Here is a 13216-nt window from a genome sequence, read left to right as displayed (position 1 = left end):
CTTTTTTTTTTTAAGATTTTATTTATTTATTTGACAGAGATAGAGACAGCCAGCGAGAGAGGGAACACAAGCAGGGGAGTGGGAGAGGAAAAAGCAGGCTCCCAGCGGAGGAGCCTGATGTGGGGCTCAATCCCATAACGCCGGGATCACGCCCTGAGCCGAAGGCAGACGCTTAACCACTGTGCCACCCAAGTGCCCCAACACTACTCTAAATCTACCCCTAAAAAGCTTAAAAACAAGCCATTAAGAAGGTCAAAGAAATTGCAAGTTGATTTAACTCCTGCTACAATAAAGTCCAATTTTCTTTAAAGAAAGACAACAAAGTCCATAGTTCAACATCATAAAATTCACAATGCACATTCTCTAAGAGAAATTTACTAGACATACAAAAAATTAGGAATACGAGAGTCCTAAACAGAAAAATCATAAAAACAAATTTATAAAAGATAGAGAATACAGTATTAGCAGACAAGGACTTTAGCTCTTACACATACATTCAAGAGCACAAAGGAAAACATAATGAGGAGAGAAATAGAAAATATTAAAAGAACCAAACAAATTCTAGAGTTGAGAAAAATGTAATTCCTGAAATGAAAAACTAATTGGATATGTAGGATTAACAGCATATTAGTCACTAAGGAAGAAAACATCAGTGAACTTGAAGACATAGCAATATAAACTGAAACAGAAAGAAAAAGACTTTTTTAGAAAAATGAAGAGCACATGAAGTGATGTGCAGGTTAACAAGAGTTGATAATTAGACAACAATAGGTTGTCCGAGAGAGAATGGAGGAAGAAAAATATTTGAACCAAAAGTATTCCAAAATATTCTGAAAATATTCCACAGATCCAAGATGATCAATGAACCCCAATTAAAAGAAAGAAAGAAAGAAAGAAAGAAAGAAAGAAAGAAAGAAAGAAAGAAAGAAAACCCTATCAAGGTACATCATAATCAAATTATAGGAAATAATAAGAGAAAATCTTAAAAATACCCAGAGAAAAATGAAAAGACACATTACACATCACAATAATTGATAGAACAAATTTCAGAAAATCAGTAGATATAAAAACTGTGATGAACAACATCATAAGCCAAGGTGATCTAACAGACATTTATAAAACTCTTCATGTGATAATATATGACACTAGCAGCATGTATGTTTACTGCAAGTGTCCTTGGAACATTTATCATGATAGATGACATCTGGATGATAAAATAAGTCTCAATAACTTAAAAGGACTTAAGCCATACAAAGTATATTATCTGACCACAAAGGAATTAACTTAGAAATCAATAAGATAAAAACTCAAGTATTTATTATTATAAAAAATATTTATTATTTGAGAGAGAGAGAGCGGGGGGAGGGTCAGATAGAGAGGGAGAAGAGACTCTCAAGCAAATTCTGTGCTGAGCACAGAGCCCAATGGGGGGGGGGCTCGATCTCATAACCCCAAGATTATGACCTGAGCCGAAATCAAGAGTTGGACACTCAACAGACGGAGCCTCCCAGGTGCCCCAATAACTCAAATATTTAGATACAAAACAACATATTCCTAAACAACCTATGGTTCAAAAAAATCAGAGTGAAATAAAGACTGTTTCAGAGAGATAAATAATGAAAGAACTAATCACCACCAGATTTGCACTGTAAGAAATGATAAAGGAAATTCTGTAGAAAGAAAAATGATAGCAGATGGAAAATTAAATAGAGGAAGAAATAAAGAATGCCAAAAATGGTAAATATATTTGATTTTTTTCTCATTTAAAAATTTTCTTAAAGTTTTATTTGAGATAGAAAGCGAGAGAGAGAGCGCATGAACAAGGGGAGGCACAGAGGGAGAGAGAGGAGGCTCCCTGCGGAGCAGAGAGCCTGACATGGGGCTCAATCCCAGGACCCTGAGACCCAAAGGCAGACACTTAACCAACTGAGCAACCCAGGTGCCCCATCATTTAAAGTTTTTAAAAAGATCACTGACTAGGGTGCCTGAGTGGCGCAGTCGTTAAGCGTCTGCCTTCGGCTCAGGGCGTGATCCCGGCGTTATGGGATTGAGCCCCACATCAGGCTCCTCCGCTGGGAGCCTGCTTCTTCCTCTCCCACTCCCCCTGCTGGTGTTCCCTCTCTCGCTGGCTGTCTCTGTCAAATAAGTAAATAAAATCTTTAAAAAAAAAAATCACTGACTATTTAATGCTATGCTAACCAAAGTATCATTTACTATATACCAATTCATAAAAGTCAAATGTACAGAGTTGGGAAGGAGAATATGTAAGTATATTGTTATAAGACAATTATATTAAATGTGAAGTTGTATTAAAAAGTAAAACAACAGATAGAGGTTAAATCAATAGTGTTATTAAAATAAAATTCTAAACCAAAACAAAACAAAACCTCAGCTAATTCAAATGAAGATGAAAGCAGCAGAAAAAGAAAAAGGTACAAACCACAGCCAGGACTAATAGATAACAAATAATAGTATATTTACATCAAACTATGTTAAAAATTGCATTTAACATAAAAATTCAGGGATGCCTAGGTGGCTCAGTCAGTTAAGCGTCTGCCTTTGGCTCAGGGAAGCCTGCTTCTCCCTCTGCCTGCTGCTCCCCTCCTGCTTGTTCTCTCTCTCTGACAAATAAATAAATAAAATCTTAAAAAAAAATAATTCAAAACTAAAAATATCAAATGAAAGGTAAAGATTGGCAAACTAAATAAAAAAAAAAAAAAAGCAGGACCTAAGTAATGCTATTGAAAAAAAAAATCCATTTTAGGGGCACCTGGGTGGCTCAGTTGTTTAAGCATCTGCCTTTGGCTCAGGTCATGATCCCAAGGTCCTGGGACTGAGCCCCACATCAGGCTCCCTACCCGTCAGGAAGCCAGCTTCTCCTTCTCCCTCTGCCTGCCATTTCCCCTGCTTGTGCTCATAATCTCTCTCTCTCAAATAAATAAATAAAATCTAAAAAAAAAAAAAAAAAAAAAGAGATATTAAAAGAGCAAATTAAAATCAAAGTATAGTAGACCCTTGAACAATGCAGAGGAGGGGGGTTTTGGAGTGCCGACCCCAACACAATTGAAAATCCACACATAACTTTTATGGGGCACCTGGCTGGCTCAGTAGGTGGAACATGTGACTCTTTTTTTTTTTTTAAAGATTTTATTTATTTATTTGACAGAGATAGAGACAGCCAGCGAGAGAGGCAACACAAGCAGGGGGAGTGGGAGAGGAAGAAGCAGGCTCATAGCGGAGGAGCCTGATGTGGGGCTCGATCCCATAACGCCGGGATCACGCCCGGAGCCGAAGGCAGACGCTTAACCGCTGTGCCACCCAGGCGCCCCAGGAACATATGACTCTTGATCTTGGGGTTGTAAGTTCGAGGCCCATGTTGAGTGTAGAGATTACTTAAAGATAAAATCTTAAAAAAAAAATCCATATATAACTTTAGGCTCCCCAAAATTAACTAAGAGCCTACTGTTGACTGGAAAGCCTTACTGATAACATAAAGAGCCGATTAACACATATTTTATATGTATATGTATTATGTACTATATTCTTACAATAAAGTAAGCTAGAGAAAAGCAAATGGTATTAAGAAAATCATTAGGAAGAGAAAATACATTTACAGTACTGTACTATATAACAAAAATTCACAGATAAGTGGACCAGACTGCTCAAACCTGTGTTGTTTAAAAGGCAATTGTAATTATAAAGAAGAAAAACAATAAATATTTGTGGAAATAGATTATAAAAAGATGAATAGTGGTTAAAAAAAAAGTCAATGAAAGTAAAAGCTGTTTATTTGGAAAGATCACTAAGACTAACAAACTCTTAGACTGAAAAAGAAAAAATAAGACAGGAAATATTACCAATATGAGGATAAGAGATCACTAGAGAGCCTATATGGATTAAAAGGATAATGGACTATTATAAGCAATGTTTTGCAATAAATTAGACAAATGAACTTGTAAGACACAAATGATCAAAACTGACTATGAAAAACAGAACACATCAAAAGCCTTTGAAATTGAATTCATAATTTAAAAACTTCCAAAAATGAAAACTCCAGGTCCAGATGGCTTCACTGGTGAATGCTATCAACCTTTCAAGGAAGAAATAATACAATCCTAAAGAAACTTTAAGAAATAGAAAAGAATGAAACACATCCCAACTCAATTTATGAAGTCAGCAATTCCCTGATAACAAAACCACATGAAGACATTAAGAGAAAAGAAAATTAAGTCCCATACTCATTCATAACAAAAGATGCAAAGATCTATAAGGAAATACCAGCAAATTAGAATCCAGCAATGCAAAAGGATAATACATGACCACAAAATACAATTAACCCAGATATACAAGGCTGAACTTACTGTTAGAAAAATCATCCAATGCTATTCACCGTGTTAACAGAATTAATACATATTAGATTAATTAGTGAGGAAAAAAAGCATTTGGCAATCTTCCATACCTATTACTGATAAAAAAATCTCAACAGATTATGAACAGAAGGGAGCTCAGTCAACCTGAAACGGGGCATCTATGAAAAACCAACAGTCAACATCTAATTTATGGTAAAAGATTAAATATTTTTCCCTTAAAACCAGGAACAAGGCAAGGATATCCATTCTTACTAGTTCTATTCAACATTTTACCAGAAGACCTAACCTTGAAATAAAGTACAAAAGCTAAAACAAAACAAACAAAACCCCACCATAATAAAAGGCATATGTATTGGAAAGGAAGAAGTAAAAACTATTTTTGTTTGAAAATGACATGATCGTGTACATACAAAATCTTAAGGAATGTATAAAAAAGCTAACAGAACTAATACTTCAATTTAGCAAGACTACAAAGAAACAAGATCAATTTTAAAAACAGCAGTATTTCTGTGCATTAGCAACAAATAATTGGAAAATGAAAAAAATACAATTCTATTTATAATGCATCTCTACACTTGAAATACTCTGGAATAAATTTATTAAGATAAATAAAACGCCTACCAGATAAGAATCATAAAACACTGGAGAGAAACTGAAGCCCTAAATAAATGGGGAAATATACCATAGTCATTGATTGACTCAATATTATTAAAATATAATTCTCCAGACTGGTTGCATAGATTAAATGCAATCCCAATCAAAATGTTAAGTTGCTGCTAAATTTCACATAGAAAGTCCCTAGAATAACCCAAACACTTAAATTTCAGGGGACTCACACTACAGGATTTTAAGTCTTACTCTAAAACTGGAATAATCAATAAAAAAGCAAAACAAAACAAAACTGGAATAATCAAGGTAGTAGTGTATTGGAGAAAAATGCCATTGGTCAATGGAACAGAATTTAGAGTCTAGAAATATCTCTATACATATATGGTTGACAGATTTTCAAAAACGTTACAAAAGCAATTCAATGACAAAAGGATAACCATTTCGAGGACACTAAAATAATTTCATATCCATATGAAAGAAAAAACCCTTGAACCCTTACCTTACACTGTAAACAAAAATAACTCAAAACATATCATAGACCTAAATGTAAAAAAGCTAAAGCTATAAAACTCCTAGAAAAAAACTTGGAAAAAAATCTTTGTGACTTTGGAATAGGTGAACATTTCTTGGATAAAACACAAACCACAAAAGAAGAAAATTGGTTAGTTGAAACTTCAACAAAAATTTAAAAGCCACTGTTAGGAAAAGCTACTGGTTCAAGAAAAGAAAAAGGTAGGGGCGCCTGGGTGGCACAGCGGTTAAGCATCTGCCTTCGGCTCAGGGCGTGATCCCGGCATTATGGGATCGAGCCCCACATCAGGCTCTTCTGCTATGAGCCTGCTTCTTCCTCTCCCACTCCCCCTGCTTGTGTTCCCTCTCTCGCTGGCTGTCTCTGTCAAATAAATAAATAAAATCTTAAAAAAAAAAAATTAAAAAAAAAAAAAAGAAAAAGGTAAGCCACAGAATGCAATAAAATACAGCTGAGAAGCACATGAAAAGATGTCTAACATCACATTATTCAGTGAAAAGCAAACTGAAACTACAGTGAAGATACCACTATAAATTCACAAAAATGGGGATGCCCAGTGGCTCCGTCAGTTGGGCATCTGCCTTCTGCTCGGGTCGCGATCCTGGGGTCCTGGGATTGAGCCCCATGTTGCGTTGTTTGCTCAGTGGTGAGTCTGGTTCTCCCTCTGCCCCTCCCCCTGCTCATGCTCATTCTCTCTCTTAAATAAATAAACGAAATCTTTAAAAAAAATTTCACAAAAATGGTTGAAATTTAAAAGACTGACAACCAAATGTTGGCAAGGATATAGAGAAACTTTCATACACTGTTGCTGGAAACAAAAAGTGGTACAAATATTCTGAGAAAAAGTCTGGCAGTTTCTAGTAAAACTAAACATATAGCTACCCTATGACCAAGAAAATTCAAAACATATGTCTAAGCAGACTTGTACAAGAATGTTCACGGCTGCTTCATTTATAGTAGTCAAAAATTTAAAACTGCCCAGGTAGTTTTAGGCCTAAAGGAGAAGGCCTAAATAAACTGTGGTATATTCAGACAATGGACTACTACTCAGTAATAAAGAGGAATGAGCTACTTCTGTATGAATCATGGATGAATCTCAGGAACCACATGCTTGGTCAAAGAAGGTTTACACAAAGGAGTACATATTGTATAATTCAAGTTCATGAAAAGGTGAAACTAAGCTAAAGTGAAAATAATAAAAATAGCATTGCTTCTGGGGTAATGGGTACTGGATTGGCTGGACAAAGATATAGAGAGAATTTTCTGGAATGATGCTATGTTGTGTAACTGGTTTGGTTTGAGTTACACAGGTGTATATATTTGTCAAAACTCACCTAATGGAACATATTAGTTCTGTGCACTTCCCTGTATATGAACTTTACATTAAAAAAAAGAAGTGTGTATATGTGTGTATAGTTATTTATATGTATGATGAAGTGTTGAGGGGTAAAATCTATTGATGTCCACCATTTATTTCAAAACACATCACCAAATGAGATAAACAGATGAATGGAAAGAGGAATGGATAAATGGACAAATATACCAAAGCAAATATATCAAAATGTTAGCTACAGAACCTAGCTAATACATATGGATATTCACTGTACAGTTCTTTCATATTTAAAATTACCATAATAAAATGGAAAAAATAATCATTTTTTTAAACTAAAAGTTGCAAGAGACTTAAAAATGTTTAGGCATGGGGTGCCTGGGTGGCTCAGTTGGTTAAGCATCCAACTCTTGGTTTCGGCTCAGGTCATGATCTCAGGGTTGTGAGACTGTGCCCTGAGTCAGGCTCAACGTTCAGTGCAGAGTCTGCTGGAGATTGTCTCTCCTTCCATTTCCCTCTGCTCCTCCCCCCACTCACGCTCTCTCTCAAATTAACAAATGAAATATTTAAAAAATGTTCAGGCATATTTGAAAAAGAACCAAATGTTACTTATAGAAATGAAAAATATAATGGCCAAAATTTTTAAAACCTCAATAAACAGCGTTATGTAGTTATATGAATTCATAGAAAAAAACCAAATCACTTAAGAGCAAAATGGACAAAAGATTTGAACACACTCTTCACAAAGAGGAACACAGAATAAGACATGAAAAATTGCTCAACCTACAAGCAATCTCAGAAATAAAAATTAAACCCACAATGAACTACTATTTTATACCCATTAGATTCACATGATATAAAGTAAGACTGCAACAAGTATTGGTGAGAATTAGAGCAAGAGTAACTCTTACACACTGCTAGTGAGTGTAAATTGATACAACCACTTTGTAAAACATTTGGCATTACCTAGTAAAGTTGAAGCTGCTTTATAATCTGACCTCACATTCCACTACAGAAAATCTTATACATGTGTACCAAGTAACTTATAGAAGATTTCACAGTGGCATTGTTTGTAACAATAAAAAAATGGAAACAACCTAAATGTCCATTATCAGTAAAATGGACAAGAAATTTTTTTTTTTAAAGATTTTATTTATTTATTTGACAGAGACAGCCAGCGAGAGAGGGAACACAAGCAGGGGGCGTGGGAGAGGAAGAAGCAGGCTCCCAGCGGAAGAGCCTGATGTGGGGCTCGATCCCAGAACGCTGGGATCACGCCCTGAGCCGAAGGCAGATGCTTAACGACTACGCCACCCAGGCGCCCCAAGAAATTTTTGATATAGAGTCAAACAGTGGAATCCTATAGCACAGTGAAAACAAATGGATGAAAGCTACAGTTGTCATCAACTTGGCTGAATCTCAGGAATATAATAGTAGGTGAAAAAAAGCAGGCTGTAGAAGAATACGTACAAATATGGATCCATCAACATGTTGTGTAGAATATAAATACATGTGGCAAAACTATAAAGAAAAATGAATGATAATTATAAAATTCAGGATTTTAATTTCATTTGAGAGAGAGAGGATTTGGGAGGGGCCAAAAGGTAATGAAAATGTTCTACTTCTTAAACTGGATGGGGAGTATTCAGATGTGCCTTATATGAGTCATCTTTATATGCTGCATAATAATTTGTAAATATTATTTTGGATCTATTCAAATTTTATTTAATACAGTATACTCAATAAAATATAATACATGATTCCTAAATACCTAAAATGGTAAAATTGATCTTTAATAATATTCTTTGCCTACCCGAAAAATCTTGTGCATCCTCATGGTGGCTGAACAAAAGATAAATCTTGTGAGAAGCAAGCGAAGAAACTCATCTCCAAAAAACTGGAGAAATGCTTGATCTGCAAAGAGGAGAAAGATGACAGTATAAAGATGCTTAAAAGAAAAACTCATTTCAAAGGGGAAGAAAGTTCAGGAAAACCTTCTCAACTTTCCTGCCTTCAACAAATACCTTTACAAATTCAAACAATTTCAACCATATAAAACCATTATAGTATGTTAAGTGTGCAGTTAGATTAGTAGGGTACCTATTGAACGTGAATGGGTCAGTAGCTGGGCAATATCGCGGTTGATTTTTCGAAGATATTCTTGACACTTTTCCCATAGGCCTCTGCGCATGCTTGACAATCCAGAGACAAATAGGAAGGCCATTAGAGGATTGTTCAAAAAGAGAGTGAAGAGGCTACCTCGTTGAGATTGATCTGTAATAACAAACATGTTAAATATATATAGACAACAGTTTTGCAAAAGATAAGAGATGCATTTGAGGAATATTTTTAATATAATGATAATATACAAAATTAAAGTTGTATCATTAAATCATAATTCAATAAAGTAGATTCTGCATGCAACTATAAAAACATCCCAGGTACACTGCTTTCTGCTGAACAAACTTAAGACAAAGGCTAGTAAAATTAAGAAAAATGGAAAAGGAACATATTCCTTTGTCTTTTTCACTCCAACTAACAAATTGTATCCAAATATGGCAAGTACACGGGTGGTTCATGATAGAATTCTCTGATGAGTACTCGAATTGGCAAACTTTTTCATTCCCTTTTGTTAGTTGCTCTTTCTCTGCCTATTCCTTAAATATCAGTATTTTCTTTCTTTGACACCACACATTGCTGATCTCACCTACTCCCATAATTTCAGTTATCATTTATATGTCTACTGATTCCTAGTTCTCTTATCTGCAGCCTAGATTGAGCTCATTAGGTCTAAAACTGCACTGTCCTACTGTAGCTACTGGACACTTAGAATATGACTGATCCAAAGTGAGGTGCACTGTGAAATGTAAAACATATGTAGGACTTCAAAGCCTCACTACAAAAAGAGGCATTAACATTAATTTCACCTGTTAAACTTTTCTTAATATGGCTACTAGAAAATTTAAAATTACGCGTGACTTACATTACCTTTCTATTGGACAGAGTTGCTCTAGACTACAATATTCAACCTAAGTTTCAAAGGTAACCTTACACCCAACATGTCAGAAATTGAAAGCAAATTTTCCCCTCTTTTGTTCTCTACAAATCTGCTTCTTATCCAGTACTATCATTTCTACCAGCATCTTAGCCAGAAACCTGGAAGTTCACCCCTGCCTCCTTCCTCTCCCTTATTCCCTCATATCCAATCCATCACCAAATCCTCGTGGCTCTCTGGGCTTAGTATCTTTTGAAGCCGCCACCATCTCCCTATTTCCATCAATGCTCCTCTCCAATCCATTCTCCACAAGGTTAACGAATGCTTTTCCATGCTACTCTTCCGTTCACAATCTTTTGATGGCACCCCACTGTCCTCCATTTAAATCTCTTCACAAATCCTAAAAGGTTTTTCATGATTCAGTCACACAATCCCACACCCTATCCTTCCACTAGCAGGAAGTACTTTAATTTCTCTAAATGTGCCATAAACTGGGGCACCTGGTTGGCTCAGTGGGTAAAGCACATGACTCTTGATCTTGGGGTTGTGAGTTCAAGCCCCACGTTGAGTGTAAAGATTACATAAAAATAAAATCTTAAAAAAAATGTTCTATAAACTCTCTCATCACAGAGCGCTTATGTCTGGGCTCACATGCTATTCTGCTAGAATACTCCTGTTAACCATGTCTCAGCTCCATATAATTCTATATAACCTTTAACTCCACTTTGACATTTTTTATCCATTTTCTTCACCTGCAAGGGCTGTTTAGGAGTTCCTCTTACGTGTTCCATGTGTTTTCTCCTATGAAACACTAATAGCACCTACAAGAAATGCCTCTTAGGTTGTATCTTTGGCTCTGTGAGGAACATACTGTGTTTGTCTGGTCAGACTGTTATCTCCAGTGCCCAACACAGTACTTGATAAATAAATGCTGAATAAATGTTTGTGGTATGATGATGTAACTCATGGTTCAAGGGAGAACTGGAGACTTTAAATACCAGAGGTGCAGGAACCTAATTAGACATCCCAAATACTTAAGTATCTGCTAGCTTTGTGCCCAGATGGGCCATATTTAAGGGACTAGAGGTCTAAGCTTTCTAGCACAAAAATATGATACTGGACTAAAAAATGTTAAGGACGTATACTACAGCTAAACATGATAATAAGCATTAATAATAATGACCATTAAAAAATGACAGCACATATTGAATACTTACTATATACCCAGAATTATTTAACGAGGAGGTACTATTATTATCTCCATTTGATAGGAAAGAAACTGAGGCACAGAATGGCTATGTAACTTCCCAAGGGCACATAGCTAGTCAGTGGTAGTCGAAATTCAAATTCAATCAGCTTGCCTCCAGAGTCTCTGTTTTTAACCTCTATGCAATAAAGCCTTTCGGAACGAATAATCTTGGTATTAACCGATTAGATCGTGCAATTTTAAATAAAGCTTCATCTTGATAGGACAAATTGACAGCAGAAAGCACTCTTAAGTAATTGGAAGGGGTTACATTTCTCTAGAAATGACAGGAAACAGGTTAACAAAGTCCTCAAAGCAGGAGAATTTTACCGTTGTTTGAAGGTAAGTTCTATCCCTTAGTAATTTGACTTTTGGATACAGGAACTTAATATTTCTACATGTTTTTTCCTGTTAAATAGCAAAACTTACCTTAAAACAACGGTGAAAAGTCTCCAGCTTCTCTCAGGCTTTCAAATGCTGACCATCACTTCCTGTGTCAAACTATGTCAGCAGACACGACTTCGGGCTGGGAAGTAGCAGTAAAATGCCATCTCCCACAGACAGACATCAGCACTATTCACAGTCAGGGAGATAGTGAAACAGTGACAAGTACTGCTAAAACAGGGTTAAGGTTTGTTTAGTTTTTACCTAGCTTAATGACTGGGAGCGAGAATTAGATTTTACATGTTGCTTATCAAGGACAAATTATTAAAGACATAGTCTTTAATTTCTCAGCCATCTGAGAACCAGCCATAACATGGACACACCGTCTCCCTCCTAGCACACTGAAAAGAGGTTCTTTTATTTAAAAAATACAACAAGGTAAAAATGTGAATAAAAGAAACCCTTTAAGTTGTGCCAGTAAGGTTATCCTAACTCTTAGGCACAGGCTGAGAAGTTTTCTAGACCAGAAATCGTATGGTCTTAAAAGATGCCTAAAATATGTAGCTAGATCACAGGAAATCATGCTGTGAGAAGGACGACACGCACACCAAAACCAAACAAAAAAACACCTGCAAAACAAATTTTAAAATTCACAAATCATGAGTTCCCCAACAGTAAGGGACCAAAAATACCTTTTTCTCAGGGACAACATATCATTTCTTTTAAAATTATCTTAAGACCTAATGGTAGCACATTAAAGAACCCTAGTTGTTGGTAAGACTTTTGGATTGACACCTGCCACGTTAAACACTATAAATCCACATGTGATCATTATAGGTGGGGAGACAAAGATCAGTATTATTCAAAATGCTACAGTGTTTATTTGCAACCTCTGGATATAGCAGGTAATGACAACATACCTTGTAAAGCTTTCGGATATGCGGTAGGAGAAAGCAAGCAGACTAGTGGCTGTCCAAATAGGTTTGTGAAATTCTGTAACATATAAGAATTTATAACTTTCATTAAAAATTTGACCAAAGATAGTTACTCGGTAATTTTCCAAAGCACATCATTAGTGTAGATAGGGCCCTTTTACTCATAAGCAGATGCAGAAATATCAGTAACAGCTGAACAGACTGCCATCCATGTTTAACTACCACACATAATAGGCTTTCTTAAAATAGTGAAGTTTACAAAAAAGTAAACTATTGATTTTTAAAATAAAGGCATATACATAGTTGTAGTGTTACAGGGAGAGGTCGTCTGGCTGTCTGCCAAGAGGCCACCCCAATGGGCAATATACACCAATATTTACAAGGGTGGGTTTTCCAAGCTCTAGAATCTGGCTCTTAGCCTCAGAGGCTCTAAAACCTGACTTACTGGGGAGTAATCAGAGAAGCCTGCAACCATTTCTCATTGTGAATCAAATTAACTGCTCACACAGAATGATGTATAAAACCAGAATATCAATATGTTAATTTACAGTGAGAATTAAAGCTGACACTCAAACACAACACTCTTTGCTTGATTAAGGATATCCTTTCTCTAAAGGATGGAAAGACACAGTATGTTCTTAGAGAAAAACCCATTCTAAAGACATCATTATACTAATTTATTGAAATTTGAACAAACCTCAATAAAATGGCCACAGATATTTTTCCTGAAACTGAAAAAAATAATTATAATATGGAAAAAGGAGATTAGCCAGGAAAACTCTGAAAAAGAACAAAGAGAGGGAACTAGATTCGTGAGA

At 35.8% G+C, this 13216-nt stretch overlaps 1 protein-coding gene across 1 annotated transcript in view; it reads right to left on the bottom strand.

The window, feature by feature from the left end:
* Positions 1 to 13216, bottom strand: part of SCAI (suppressor of cancer cell invasion) — a 128530-nt gene that overhangs the window by 3262 nt on the left and 112052 nt on the right. Inside the window, 3 exon segments of the mRNA XM_045790955.2 lie at positions 8652 to 8752; positions 8939 to 9112; positions 12384 to 12456. Coding sequence (XP_045646911.2) covers positions 8652 to 8752; positions 8939 to 9112; positions 12384 to 12456 — 348 coding nt within the window.

The sequence above is a fragment of the Ursus americanus genome, chromosome 18 (assembly GCF_024610735.1).
Source record: "Ursus americanus isolate L20-20 chromosome 18, mUrsAme1.1.p, whole genome shotgun sequence".
Classification (NCBI taxonomy): domain Eukaryota; kingdom Metazoa; phylum Chordata; class Mammalia; order Carnivora; family Ursidae; genus Ursus; species Ursus americanus.
This window is presented reverse-complemented; position numbering and strand designations above follow the sequence as displayed.